Here is a 13,180-nt window from a genome sequence, read left to right on the forward strand (position 1 = left end):
AAGGGAGTTTTTCTCCATCTCTCACCGTGATCAGTACCCGCACCTACTTTTTACATACAAGAAGACCCCCTTACAAAAAGATCCAGAGTTTCTTATAGACTTCCATTCATGTCGGCGCGTCAGACTGACAAGTGGCCACACCCTTACGCGGGTTCCCTTCCTGACCCTCTCGCCCTTGCCGCCGAACAACTCGGGAGTATCCCAGATCAAGTATGGCCAGCCCAATCCACACTTTTACAGTACGGAGCGCCAGATCCTGCTATACCAGCTCCTGCAATACAAGTGCACTCAAAGCAAAGCTCGAAGGTACGATTCCAAAACCATTTTCATTGAAACACTTTTTAACATTTTTTGTCAATAGGCAAGGGCAGGTGAGAGGCACCGAACTGCGTCTCAAAACACAGAGAACACAGAATCACGGGCCGATATAGAACGGGTACAAACTCTCGAAGCCCGTTTAAAAGCTCTTGAACAGAGTAACCCTGTAGCCAGACCCATATCAGCATTACGATGGACACGGGACCAAGTTCTGGGTATAAAGTTTTCACGATACATCTTGTCAGACCGTATCGAGATCCATCGCGTTGCAACTGAATTGGACGTCATGGATGTGATTGCGGGTGGGAAGGTGGAGTTGATGGGATGGTGTCTTGTTCGTCCTTTTGAAAAGTGTCCACCCGTTTTGTGTAAGAACCCGATGCCGTTTTCGGTGTACATGCAGCACCCCCTTTTTCAAGCGGATTGTGAGATCCTAAAGGCGCATTACAAGTGTACGAGTCCTGTACTTGTTGGACAATTGTTGTACCATATCCCGCATGTTGGAATGGTTGTGCATCCTGCGCTAGTCGTGTCTTACTCCAGGTGCGTTGGAGGGGTGTTTGAACAATGTGTAAAGCAGTGCCTTGATATGTATGTACCGCCTGATGGTGTACTACGATCGTGGACTCGAAATATCACCACGGGTGACAAAAAAGAGATGACGTCGGAACAGTCGAAACAGCCGGACCAGCTCAAGGATACGATTATTGATCTCATGAACGAACACTTGGAAAAAAATTTTGGAGAAGAAATCAAAAAGTACGTGGCGCATCAGGTCTCGCAGTGTATAGCCGACCGTTTGAACAGGCACGAACAAAACTGCAATGCCCTTGAAGAAACCTTACACGCCACCATTGAAAAAGAGATTCAAAAAGGGATCAAATTGACGGGTACGAAAATGGCGAGGGTTGTGAAAGAATTTGAAGGGGGTACACGAAAGGAGTTGTTTGACCGGTATCAATCGATCCAGCAAGGTGTCTTTCATCTTTCTGATCGTGTAAAAATCCTTGAGGAAGCGCGAACCATGATGGATCTCGAATGGTTGTCTCTAGCCACTTGGCGAGAGGATACACAATCCCGACTTCAAGCCCATGGCGACCGTTTATCGTCTCTTTCCTCGTCGCAAACAATGACCACTACGACGCTGGATGCGCTTTCCCAGTCATGTACTACCCATCAAGCAGAGAACACCCGTACACTCGACAAACTCCAAACCACCGTCTTTCCTGCACTAGATCTCCTTCGCACCCGACTTGACACCCTAGAAGCCCAACATGGGAACCACACAATCACTGATATGGAAAAAATGGAACAACGACTGGATAGATTGGAGAAATCAGTATCAGATGACACTGAACTAAAACAAGAGATTATTGAACTCATCAACGAGATGCAGGCGCGTGTTGTGGATTTGGTTTACGAAAAAGTTGAGCCGGTTGTATTGAGGTTTGTTGAACAGATTGTGCAAGGTGAGAGTGTGCAAAGTGGTGGTGAACAGTCGAGTGAAAAGGCTAGATTAGAAAAACGGAAAAAGGATGTTGAGGATGATTCTCAAAGTGGTGGTGAAAAGTCGAGTGAGAAGGCCAGATTAGAAAAGCGGAAAAAGGATATAGAAGGTGATTCTCAAAGTGGTGGTGACAAGTCGAACGAAAAAGCCAGATTAGAAAAACGGAAAAAGGAAGCAGAAGGACGGAAAAAAGTAGAGGATGGAAAGAAACGGGTGTCGCCTACTCAAAAATCGAGGTTGAATACGTTGTGATGATATTATGATCGTATTTTTTTTTGCCTATTTGGTTGGTTTTGTTTTGGTTGTTTTGTATTATTTGTATGTTTGGAGGGTTGTGGATAGGGACTGATTGTAAATGTAGAATATTTTATTGGTTATGTTGGGATGCTTTACGAGTTTATTGTTTGTGATGGTTACCATGATGTTTGGATGTGTATCATTTTCATTGCTGAAGAATGGTGAGAGTCGAGTAACTAGATAGCAATACTTACTGAAAAACGTAAATGCTCCATTCCCGATATCTCATCATGCTGTAAAATTCCGTTCTCTGACAATCCACTTATTTTTTCAATCTCCTCTTTTATCTTCCTGGATATAATTTAATCGTCATGCTGTGGGATGAACGGGGTTGGTGGGGTAAGAGGTCCTGGTCTTTATGGAGAAGAAAACCGAGAATAACTTTACAAGAACCATACGTAGCATAGCCATCTACGCACACACACATCCAAAAATGCACAAGTTCTTGGGATGCTATGCTGAGGTCACCCAAATGGGTGACACTATTCCCATAACAACAACCCCATCACATGACATACACACGGTGCCGTTTAACAGCGTAATCAAACATCCTCCCCAAATCCACTTTTGAACACAATTCCAAAAACAATGCATTTACATTTCCCATTCCTCTTGTCGCTCCTAAGCATCCTCACACTAACGACCTCCCAAACCATAAAACACATTTCCCAATCCGAACTCACCAAACTCGCCACCCAAGCCGACCAAAACATTACATTTATCCCCCACACGGTGTTCAAGCAGACGATATCCGATGGGACCTGGTTGGTGTTTTTTGGGGCGAGGTGGTGCAAGTATTGTAAACAGTAGGTTTTCAATGTTTTGTTTGGTAGCTTTAGAATGGGAGTTGAAGTGTTGGGCGGTTTAGGTTGTCGCCGACTTGGTTGACGATTCAGGAGCGGGTGCTCGATGCGGTGCAGGGGATCAAGATGGGAAAAGTGGATTGCACGGATCAAGAAGGTAGGTTTTGGAAAGAGTGGATCTTTAAAGAAAAAGACAAGAGGGTTGATATCGATTTTCTTTAATACAGAGTTTTGTGAAGAGGAGGGTGTGGATGGGTATCCAACACTTCATCTGTACGTTATTTTTGCAATTATTTTGTTGGGTGTTGTAAATGATGGCTGATGACATGGCATAGATACAATAACGGTAAACTGATTGAAGAATACGATCAAGGTCACGATCTAAAGAGTTTGTACACGTATGTTGTGACAAAGGTATGTTTTTTGTGTGTGTGGATTGTACTGGTGGTTCATGCGATGGTAATTTGTTCATGTGTAGGCGAGTTATTATCAGAAATTGCGACGAGAGGATTTGTGATATGTGTGATTGCGTGGTGATGATGGCGATGATGGTGATGAGTTTGTGAGAACGGCGTGGGATGAGAGGATGGGAGCGGGTACGAGTAGAATGGGAATGCGGGGAATGATGGTAGATGTGAGGTCCATGATGGGACATTAGAAAGGACAAGGACGTGTCGAATAATGTGTGCCATCGTTGCCTAGAGGCATTTGTCGAGATAGGGCATATAGAATGTGTATGGGATAAACAAGCCTGTCCAGAGAATACAAGATGATGGATAGTGCGGACGCCGGTGGGTATTGGCACTAGCACCCGCACCAGGGATGAACCGCGCGACAACCGGCTCGGAAAACCTAATCTAACCAATCTAAGCTACGGCTGGAACACCCCTGCTGAACACTTCTGGTCTACCGTGTCCATCCAACATTGATTGCACGATCGTTAGCATATTGCAGGTGCTCAGCGTATCTCGATTCCAGTAGCGCATCGTCCAGGCTTGCTGCAAACAGTTAGGGTTGGTACAACCCAGCAATCCATGGACTTTTTCAATCTTGCCTTCTCGTCGTCGATAAGGTCTTGAATGAGGTCGTTCTTTGAATTTTTTCTCCACAAACTCAGATGAGGAACAGCGAGGGCAAACAGATGAGGTCTTGTACTCGTCGAGAAGGAAACAATCAATGCGGTTGCGCTTAAAGAGGGTGCGCCAGCCTTTTGTCTTTGATGAGGTCTGAAATCTTGCAGTTCGACCGGCGTCGCTCCAATCACCCATTACAACAGTAAGGTTTTCACCGTACTTGTTGCGCATGTTACTTATGAGGTCTGATTCGCTCTTCTGACGGTTTATGAAGGAGTGCCATTTCCATCGAGTATGAGCAGGATGCGAATAGAAGTCCTTGCGGCGGTTCCAGTCGACACGACGGACGAGGAGGTAGCGGAGGAAATCCATGAGGTTCATCGTCTTGTGAGATGGTATTCGCGATTCTATAAGGTCCATTCCCGCTTCCTTCTTCATCCACTGCCGTTCCTTTTGCTGCCGACGGCTTCCAGTCTCCTTGCAGCGTTGATTGGCGGTGTAACGGAAGATGGTGCCCTTGTTGTCTTGGCAGTAGAGAACGTCGCGCTTGTTTGGGTCGATAACGACGACGTTCTCTGCTGCTCGACAAGCAGGCAAGTTTTTTTCCACATATACTGCCTTCACCTCAGCTGCTAGAGTCTTTGCCGACTTCTTCTTTCCTCCGCGCTTTCCGTACTTGTCGGCGTCAGGGTGTTTCAAATACACAGACACCGAGGTTCCGTCCGTCGTGATCGAGCCTTCAAACTGCATACCGCCGCCGCGGCGAGACCGAAAAGCCTTCGTGCGTAGATTGCAGACGCGCAACCACAGATCATCCTTTTCGACCGCTTCTGCCTCTCTGCGAAAAATGCAAAGAATGTGGGTGTAGAGAATGACGGTGTCAATCCGGACATGGCTTTGAATGAGAGACCGGCGAAGAGGTATCGCGCTGAACCGTCGGAAGCCATGTCGTTCATACAGCCCAGAGAGTTTGCAGTACGCAGGAAAAAATGACATCGGATCAGCAACAATGGCGTAGGCAAGGGGATTGTCGGGAAGGAATGGGAGATCCAATGACCAGATCTCTTCTAGAAGTTCACTCTCTTCAGCAGTCAAATCATCGAGCGACTCAGGCACGATATCAAAAAGGAAAATTGACTTCAAGTAGCGAAGACGAGCAAAGAAAGCGTTTCGCGCATCGCTTTTCAGTGGTAGTCGCTGCTTCTGTCCCTTCAGATCAAGCCGCAGATTAATGTACCGGAGCAGCATCATCATGAAGTGTTCCTGGACATTGACCTTCAGATTCGTCATCATACTCGCTGTCAGGTAATTGACTGATTGTTGCTCGCCTCGCAGGTTTGGATGAGAAAAATCAACGATGCGGCAGTACCGTCGAACATATGGCCACAAGCATTCACGTAACGCCTTCTTCGCATCAGTTTTTGGTTGCCACGATTCACCTTTGTTGAGAAGATAGAGGATGACTTCAATCGTCTCTTGATTTACCGTGGGAAAAGCTGGTGCTGATGAAAGGAGATAGAATTTCAGTGCGTGGGAAGCATGGTTGGCGAGTTGATGGATGATGGCAATGTAATCTAGAAGCCGTTGGCGGGAGATCTCGTTTGGCAGGAAAGCTTTTGCAAAGGAAGTCTTGTTGCAGGTATGTAAGCAAGTAGGTTTGTCGAGTTTTTCGAGTTTTTGCTTTTTCTTTGGTGGCATGATGATATCTGTGGAAAAAGACGAAAGCCTGGGAAAATGGGCACGACAACTTATATAGGACTTTTTGGATCAAACCAGAGTTCATGAGTCTAAATCGAGTAAAATTATGATTAAATTGGTTGGAATCTTTGTACTAGTGCCAATACCCATCGGCTCCGCACTATGTACCTTGTAAGATATCGGACGCTGAGTCACACGCGACTGTCCACGCAGCTAAGCAACACGCTTCTGGCTGTGATTCCCGCTGTGATTCCCACTTCAACTATTGTCTGTTTGACATTTTGCAAAATGGCCCGTCACTCGACTAGCGCAGTGCGCCCCAGCACATCCCGCCAACCAAGCACCCCACCACCTCCACCAACCCCACCATCACCAGCCCTCTTTTCTCCCACCCCAATCCTCCACGACCCATACGAAACAGACATTGAAGACCTCACGACAGCAGCACTCGAAAAAACAGACGCATTTTTCCGGGAATTCAAGCTTTTTGTATTGCAGAATCGGGTCTTGGAGACGGGTGTGGGTGTTATTGTTGGTCAGGCGTATGTATTTATAAGAGATTTGCCAGAACGAGAGCATTTTGCCAATTCGGTCCATCATTATATAGATTCCAAGATTTTGTGCGTAGTTTTGTCAACGATGTCATGGTACCCCCTCTTACACTCGTCACCGGCCACCGCCTCATCAACATCTTTTTTGTTCTCCGCCGAGGCAAAACCGGCCGTCGTCCCAAAACGATTGAAGAAGCCGCGACCGATGGAGCCGTGACAGTCAACCTAGGCCGATTCATTCATCAGACACTCAATTTTTTTACGGTTGGGATGGCGGTGTATTGGTTTTTGAGGGGGTTGAGATGGTATTTTCGGTTACGAGTTCAGTTGCCGGATACGAAAAAGTGTCCGTTTTGTTTGCAGGATGTTGCCTTGTTGGCTTCTAGGTGCGTGCGATACTTTGTTTGCTGGATGATTCATGTCTTTTCATGTTTTGTTTATTTTTTTTAATTGATTCTAGGTGTTGCTTTTGTACTTCGATGCTCTCGGAATCTCATGCACCCCCAACTGAATAAACAAATGTAACCAAGGAAATATAAAACATTTTTGCCTGGCGGTCGTGACTAGCAGAGATTTTTGCAATGCCGCCATATCTGCCTCTCTCTCTGATCGAGTTGACAAAAGATTTGAGAGACAAAAGTGGGTTTCAGATCATAATTTTGATTCTTGATAAGAGCTGTCTAGAATGGTAGAGAGTTGGGCAGAGTGCAAATGCATCAACGATAGAGCTCCCTCTCTCCATTGCCCATTGCTGAAATGGTCAGTCTCTCCAATTGTATATCTCCACGACGAGCGTTAGCCCTCGACCCAAATGCTAAACACGCAACGCTAAATCCGAGCGCTCAATTTCAAACCCGAAATCAACCCGAACCACAAGATTGAAGAGAACACTCTGCCCCCGCTCTCCAGTCCGCCTGTCCGATAGTTTAAAGGCACAGTCATGAAATAATACGAGTATGGCTGCTCCCACGTGACCAAATGACGGCAAATTGCGCAGATCAGTGGTTTGTGTGATGAGAGACAGAAGGGTTAAAAAAGGGATAAATTTGAGGAGTGAAAAATGTTTTAAAAACAGCCGTTTTTCTCGTTTGAAAGCCATTTGCTGATAAGAATGATTCATGGAGGGATTGATTTGCCATTTGCGGTTGAATATCGGGCAGTGTGCACGTTTGTGTGTGCATGCGTGTGTGTGTGCAATGTGTACGTGGGCGGGTATGTGTGTGCAATGTGTGTTTGTGCATTGTATGTGTGTATGAAATGTGTGCATACATATGATACAGCGACTACACTCTCCATAGCATGAATCCCACTCTAGAATAAGAATAAGAATGAGAATAGTACAAGAAGAGTAATAATAAAAAGATAAAAAATCAAATGACGTGTTTCCATCTTATCAATCAAAACAATCAAATGACTAGTGTGTTGTAGAAATAAGGAATAGACGCCCCAACAACAAGAGAAGAAATTCCCACGTAGCAGCTCTATAGGCAATTCTCTCTTTGTAGCAATCTACCAAGTACTGTTCTCTCTCTCTCTCTCTCTCTCTCTCTCTCTGTGTGTGTGTGTAGTTTGTGTAGTTTGTGTAGTTTGTGTGTGAGAACTCTCTCTTATCTCTCTCTCTCTCTCTCTTGTCCCATCAAATTCCCTTCTTCTTTCAATCAACGCGTTTTTTTTTATTGTTTTTTTTTGATTGTTGTTGTTTTTACTTTTTGGTCAGACGCTCAGTCTGCCAGTTGTTTATTTTATATTCCCACTCTTTGTTTATTCCCACACTCTTCTTTCTACTCGAGAGCATCATCATGCTCGTTTCCTGCATTTCCCACTAGATACAGCCATGGTCAACGTGCAACAACAACAAGAACAGACGGCTGCGGGTCTTGCCTCAGTCGCTGTCGTCAAGCCAGTCCCTTCCCTCTACGAACGCAAGTATGGCGCATACGGGGCTCAGCGCTTTTCGCCCTTGCTTCATCACTCGAGTGACCACCGGCGTCCACCCGTCGACAAGGACGTAGGAAAGGAACGGAGCAAGCACCTGGCTCAAAAGGCTGCCAACAAGTGTGCAAACTGTGGCACAATGTCTACTCCACTATGGAGGAGAGGACCCAAGGGTGAAGTCATTTGCAATGCTTGTGGTGAGTTTTGTTAGGGTTAGGGTTAGAGTGTTGGAGTTTGGTTCAGGTTAGGGTTCGGGTTGGAGTTGGGTTAGGGTTGACGTTCGCGTTTTCGTGTTCGGGTTAGGATTCGTTTTCTGGTCGGGGTTAGGGCCATGACTCGCTGACGCTCGTCATGGCATAGTTACTCACATTCGCCCCCTTTCATAGGCCTCTATTTAAAGGCGAGAAATACATATCGTCCGACATGGCTCAAGCAACGCCGCCCGAAAAAGGAGGGAGATTCTGCGCAGGCCGCACCACCACCATCATTGACATCGTCCAACAACCATACCATTGAGCGGGCGCCCACCTCTTTGGACGCGCTCGTCACCATTGCACATTTGACCACCCATATTCCCCAACTCGTCCCCGTCAAACAAGAAGATGGTTTGCGTCCAAACGTCTCGACTCCATTTATGGGCGACACGTTGCCCGATGCGCACATTAAGCAGCAGCAAGGATGTCACTCTGGTCTTGGCAGGCCTCCCGGACCCGGCCGCGAACACATGCAGTGCATCAACTGCAGTACGACAAGCACTCCTCTTTGGAGGCGCGACGATAAAGGCAATGCCATTTGCAACGCCTGTGGATTGTACTACAAGCTCCACCACACTCATCGCCCAGTGACCATGAAGCGGGCCGTCATTAAACGTCGCAAGCGCGTGACACCCAACTCGGGTGCGGTCCTGTCTCCGTACGAGACAAGTTTGTGGTCCTCAATTGACGCTTCTGCTGATCATGGAGCACCAGCGAGTGCGGCAGACGCGGAGCACCGTCGCAGGGACACGCCTCCCCAGCAGCAGCAACAACAGCAACAACAACAGACGAGCGAGGGCAGATTTGTACTTCCTCCCCTCAAATCGATTTTACCCATGGGACCCATGGCACTGGACGCGTCTCCCGCGTCATCGACATTGTCATCTTCGTCGCCTCCGGCGATGGACGCTCCTTTGGTCGATGGGTCCTTGTCGTTCCGCATGTTACCTTCACCGTTTGCCAATCCGCCTCCCGCCGCGGCGAGGTCACCATACCCAACCTCCCCCGCCACACAGCATGAGCCTATGACCGTCAACTCTGGACTCATCCAGCACACAAGGGCCGAACTCGTGAATGAGATTGACCGCCTCAAAACGCTTTTATCGCACAAGGCTGGTATTTTGGTGGGGTTAGACCAGGCTGAACGTTTCATGGACCAACATGCTCCCCAGCCGTTTGGAAACGAGACGGTCCGACTTCCTCCCATTCGTGAGGCGTTTGATTTACAGCGACATGAAGGGTTGGAGGATGCTGAAGCATCTGCGACGCAAGCGCTCATGTCGTTGGCGACTGGGGCGGGAATGCGTTGATGCAGTTTTTGGCTAGAAGTGTGTTGACGTTGTATATACACTTGTGGGTGTATTGTTTTTGTACTATTGGTGTGTTGTTGTGTGCGTTTATGATGATGATGCATGTGGAGACTTTTCAAAACCACCATGCAATTCGTGCAAATGTTTCTTTTCTGTTGATGCTGTCCTTTTTATTGGTACTTTTGCAGAGTTGGGTGGGATGGACCCTATTTGATCTTTGGCGGCTTTGCAGGCAGAAAGTGCAGACAAATACACTGGCGTGGAGTGGAACCACTTGGGTACTGGCGACAACCAACGTATGTAGATACAGCTACTGGACCCACTAGGCAATACATAACGGTTGATCTAACCGGGTAATTGTTGTCAAAGGGGGCCCTGATATGCTCAGTACAAGGAGCTTTTTACACCCGTCTAGCAAAAGAGGTCGACCGGCCAAAACTGTCTCCAAAGCCAATTTTCACAGCGATATTGCAATGTATTGCATTAGCTCTCTGTGTGTGTGTAGTAACTCTCAACCACCATGAGAGAAAATCGTAATAAACCTCGTTTCAAAGCTTTTTTGATCGGATAATGTGATAGATACTAGTAAAGCAGTCGATAATGAGCTTTATGAAAACCGCATGGAATCACAGGAGCACAGTAGAAGGAGTAGTAGTCTGGGCGATTGCTTGTTATTTGTCGGGAGTTACAGGTCCATCAGTATCCAGATCATTCTCATCGAAAATTGTTTTTGATGAGTTGGCCAAATTGCTTGAGAGTCAGAACAAGAGAAGGGGAATGTGATGCGAAATCAACTCATCAGATGGCAAGAGACAGTCACTTTATCGCATGCATGTAAATGGACCCATTTTCATATGGCCTTAGGGTAACTGACCTTGGGATATTCCCATACACGACACCATACTCTACTATAATCTACATATCCATAACAAGAGATGCCCAAAAACTTGGGACCGGCGATCATCACAGTCTACATCGCCTTTTTTTGAAGCTTTACAAGAGTCCAATCCTAATGCTGCTTTCCCATCTCACCTCCTGTCCCTACTGCTTGCCATTCACAGTCTTTTACAAAGCATAACCATATTCATACCCATCCACCTCCTCAACACCCTCTCATATTCTAAAAGTTTGGTTTTTGGAAAAAAATAAAAATACAGTGTGTGTGTCAAACAGGTTCGTTTTGTCTAGCATTCCGACCATGGAAAAGTTTGTAATCACTTTTGAAAACTATACCGGTTTTTGATATCGGTTGATTTATGAAATTGTACTGTTGGAGTGAGTAGAAACGTGTACTAGTGCAAATGGCAGATACGAAGTAAAGAAGGAATCACACTTTTATTCTGTCGCATTTTGTTTGAATATGGTGAATGGAATGCAAGGCATTGTTTTGAAAAGAGGTAATGATATCCATCTTGTCATTTTGCACATTTGTATCGTCAGACCGGAAAAGGTCGTCCTGGGGAGCTTTCGCTACATAATCCAAATGAAGAAACTTTTCTTCCTACTTTTCTACAAGACGACCTACAAGAAAACAATCCCAATCTCTCCGAAACCATCTCGAGAAAAAAAAAAAATGAGGCCCATTATAATTGGAAAACGTTGAACGAAGAAGGCTATCCCGTTGACGGTTTTTGGCAGGTGTGCGTGGAGGACAATCTGTTTTGACCCTTATGTCTATTCTTGCATAGTAATAGTATGTCATATTGGATCTACATCCTTTTTTTTTTGCTATTACTTGTATCGCTCCACTCAGATGTAAACACTCGCAAAACCTCGTAACTACTCGCCTACCATCCCAGACTCACCTCATCATCATAGCAACATGGGCAAAACCCCCTCATTAGCAACAACCACACCACTGACCATTCACAACAGACTTACCTACCAGCATGTCCTCTCCACCTCATGTACCAACATTTACACTCTCCAATGGTGTCCAACTCCCCTCACTAGGCCGTACGTACACTGACCCACACTCTCACACACTAAAAAACTAACATGCGTGGCGTTAGTGGGAACTTATCGACTCAAGGGAACAGAATGCCGCGAGGTGGTCAAGAATGCACTTAAAGTTGGGTATAGGTTAATCGATACTGCTGCCGTCTACAAGGTAAACCAAAAAACGAAATCCTCTATGTCTATGGAAAAAATGGGCTGACAAAAAGTAAAAAGAATGAAAGTGATGTGGGAGCGGCTGTACAAGAATTGGTAAATACTGGGGAAATTACCCGGGAACAAGTATTCATTACGACCAAGATATGTGAGTTTTTAGAGTTTGTTTGATTATTGAGTTTGAGAGGGGCTAAGATTGCTTTTTGGATTTTAGCGCCCAAGGATCAAGGATTTGATAAAGCGTATGCAGCGGGATTAACATGTCTTTCCAACCTCGGTCTATCTTGTACGTTTTACCTACCTCCCAAAACACCACACTACAACCACATCACTGACATACACAAAACCATTTTCAGACATTGACCTCCTCTTAATCCACTGGCCAGGCACACAAGGCCGCAAACCCACCGACCCCCGCAACACAACCAACCGTCAAGAATCCTGGCGAGCCCTCGAAAAACTCTACAAAGAAGGCCGAGTCCGCGCAATTGGTGTGAGTAATTTCACAGTGGAACATTTAAAAGGATTAATTAAAGTTGCCGAAATCGTACCCCATGTCAACCAAGTAAGTTCGTTCCCCCTCTCTATATCATTCCCACTATTTTTCTCGTATTCCGACATACCCTACAGTTTGAATTCCACCCTTGTCTATACAAAACACAACACCCCCTCGTCACCTACTGCAAATCCACTCAAATCCAACCACAAGCCTACTCTAGTTTCGGTGAAGGCCACCTCCTCCACTCTTGTCTCAATTTAAACACCAAGTGCACACGAGCGCAAATCTTGTTGGTATGGGCGTTACGTCAATCCGTGGGAGTGATTCCTAAAGCTAGTTCTTTGGAACGGTTGATTGAGAATTTGGGTGCTGTTGAATTGGATGAGGATGTGGAGGGCTTAGAGGTTTTGGATGGCGGGGAAAAGAGGTTTTGTTGGGATCCTACAAGTGTTATTTGATTTGTTTTGTTTTATGGGTGTGGTATGGGTCTCTAGATTTCTTGTGTTGAATTTCCTTGATGTTGCTTTGATGGTTTGGATAAATAAGATTAGAACACCGACCGCTTATCGATGTTTGTATATCCCATGTCATTACTTTTCTGCTATTTAACTGTTTGGAACAGAGGGGTTTTCCCAAGGGATGTTTCAAAGATACCGACTATGGTTCCACACCCAAGACTCAACGATACTGAAAGCAGCTATGAATTGTTTTTTGTTACTTATGGGTTACCGCATGTGTTGAGTCTATCATAAGAATCCCTCAAGATCTCTTGTGTTAAATCTCCTTCGAGCGTAATGTCACAAACATGATCACCGTTTAGTAA

General features: G+C 45.9%; 6 protein-coding genes across 6 annotated transcripts; all 6 read left to right on the forward strand.

The window, feature by feature from the left end:
- Positions 1–339: 339 nt before the first annotated feature.
- Positions 340–2,209, forward strand: SPPG_02139 (uncharacterized protein). The gene has a single exon (XM_016750441.1). The coding sequence runs from the start codon at positions 605–607 to the stop codon at positions 2,075–2,077; it is 1,473 nt and encodes a 490-aa protein (XP_016611113.1). The 5' UTR covers positions 340–604; the 3' UTR covers positions 2,078–2,209.
- Positions 2,210–2,679: 470 nt separating this feature from the next.
- SPPG_02140 (uncharacterized protein) lies at positions 2,680–3,790 on the forward strand. Its single transcript, XM_016750442.1, has 5 exons — positions 2,680–2,928; positions 2,991–3,082; positions 3,153–3,198; positions 3,261–3,339; positions 3,404–3,790. Exons 1-5 carry the CDS (start codon positions 2,711–2,713, stop codon positions 3,440–3,442), a joined length of 474 nt encoding a protein of 157 aa, XP_016611114.1. The 5' UTR covers positions 2,680–2,710; the 3' UTR covers positions 3,443–3,790.
- Positions 3,791–3,824: 34 nt separating this feature from the next.
- On the forward strand, positions 3,825–5,614 carry SPPG_08989 (uncharacterized protein). The gene is made up of 2 exons (XM_016757140.1): positions 3,825–4,200; positions 4,273–5,614. Exon 2 carries the CDS (start codon positions 4,293–4,295, stop codon positions 4,632–4,634), a length of 342 nt encoding a protein of 113 aa, XP_016611115.1. The 5' UTR covers positions 3,825–4,200; positions 4,273–4,292; the 3' UTR covers positions 4,635–5,614.
- Positions 5,615–5,873: 259 nt separating this feature from the next.
- SPPG_02142 (large conductance mechanosensitive channel protein) lies at positions 5,874–7,323 on the forward strand. The gene is made up of 3 exons (XM_016750443.1): positions 5,874–6,238; positions 6,304–6,633; positions 6,708–7,323. The coding sequence occupies exons 1-3, from the start codon at positions 5,985–5,987 to the stop codon at positions 6,760–6,762; spliced, it is 639 nt and encodes a 212-aa protein (XP_016611116.1). The 5' UTR covers positions 5,874–5,984; the 3' UTR covers positions 6,763–7,323.
- A 452-nt stretch (positions 7,324–7,775) lies between these two features.
- SPPG_02143 (uncharacterized protein) lies at positions 7,776–10,166 on the forward strand. The gene is made up of 2 exons (XM_016750444.1): positions 7,776–8,379; positions 8,569–10,166. Exons 1-2 carry the CDS (start codon positions 8,082–8,084, stop codon positions 9,744–9,746), a joined length of 1,476 nt encoding a protein of 491 aa, XP_016611117.1. The 5' UTR covers positions 7,776–8,081; the 3' UTR covers positions 9,747–10,166.
- A 1,466-nt stretch (positions 10,167–11,632) lies between these two features.
- Positions 11,633–12,981, forward strand: SPPG_02144 (uncharacterized protein). Its single transcript, XM_016750445.1, has 6 exons — positions 11,633–11,702; positions 11,759–11,856; positions 11,919–12,006; positions 12,073–12,144; positions 12,215–12,423; positions 12,489–12,981. Exons 1-6 carry the CDS (start codon positions 11,636–11,638, stop codon positions 12,813–12,815), a joined length of 861 nt encoding a protein of 286 aa, XP_016611118.1. The 5' UTR covers positions 11,633–11,635; the 3' UTR covers positions 12,816–12,981.
- The last annotated feature ends 199 nt before the right edge of the window (positions 12,982–13,180 follow it).

Source organism: Spizellomyces punctatus (genome assembly GCF_000182565.1).
Source record: "Spizellomyces punctatus DAOM BR117 chromosome Unknown supercont1.3, whole genome shotgun sequence".
Taxonomy (NCBI): Eukaryota; Fungi; Chytridiomycota; class Chytridiomycetes; order Spizellomycetales; family Spizellomycetaceae; genus Spizellomyces; species Spizellomyces punctatus.

Coding starts and splice junctions, on each gene's coding strand:
- SPPG_02142 (XM_016750443.1), top strand. CDS start 5,985: ATGGCCCGTCACTCGACTAGCGCAGTGCGCCCCAGCACATCCCGCCAA. Junction 6,239..6,303: donor GGTGTTATTGTTGGTCAGGC/GTATGTATTTAT, acceptor ATCATTATATAG/ATTCCAAGATTTTGTGCGTA. Junction 6,634..6,707: donor GTTGCCTTGTTGGCTTCTAG/GTGCGTGCGATA, acceptor AATTGATTCTAG/GTGTTGCTTTTGTACTTCGA.
- SPPG_02143 (XM_016750444.1), top strand. CDS start 8,082: ATGGTCAACGTGCAACAACAACAAGAACAGACGGCTGCGGGTCTTGCC. Junction 8,380..8,568: donor AGTCATTTGCAATGCTTGTG/GTGAGTTTTGTT, acceptor CCCCTTTCATAG/GCCTCTATTTAAAGGCGAGA.
- SPPG_02140 (XM_016750442.1), top strand. CDS start 2,711: ATGCATTTACATTTCCCATTCCTCTTGTCGCTCCTAAGCATCCTCACA. Junction 3,083..3,152: donor GGATTGCACGGATCAAGAAG/GTAGGTTTTGGA, acceptor TCTTTAATACAG/AGTTTTGTGAAGAGGAGGGT. Junction 3,340..3,403: donor ACACGTATGTTGTGACAAAG/GTATGTTTTTTG, acceptor GTTCATGTGTAG/GCGAGTTATTATCAGAAATT.
- SPPG_08989 (XM_016757140.1), top strand. CDS start 4,293: ATGAGCAGGATGCGAATAGAAGTCCTTGCGGCGGTTCCAGTCGACACG.
- SPPG_02144 (XM_016750445.1), top strand. CDS start 11,636: ATGTCCTCTCCACCTCATGTACCAACATTTACACTCTCCAATGGTGTC. Junction 12,145..12,214: donor TTCCAACCTCGGTCTATCTT/GTACGTTTTACC, acceptor AACCATTTTCAG/ACATTGACCTCCTCTTAATC. Junction 12,424..12,488: donor TCGTACCCCATGTCAACCAA/GTAAGTTCGTTC, acceptor CATACCCTACAG/TTTGAATTCCACCCTTGTCT.
- SPPG_02139 (XM_016750441.1), top strand. CDS start 605: ATGGATGTGATTGCGGGTGGGAAGGTGGAGTTGATGGGATGGTGTCTT.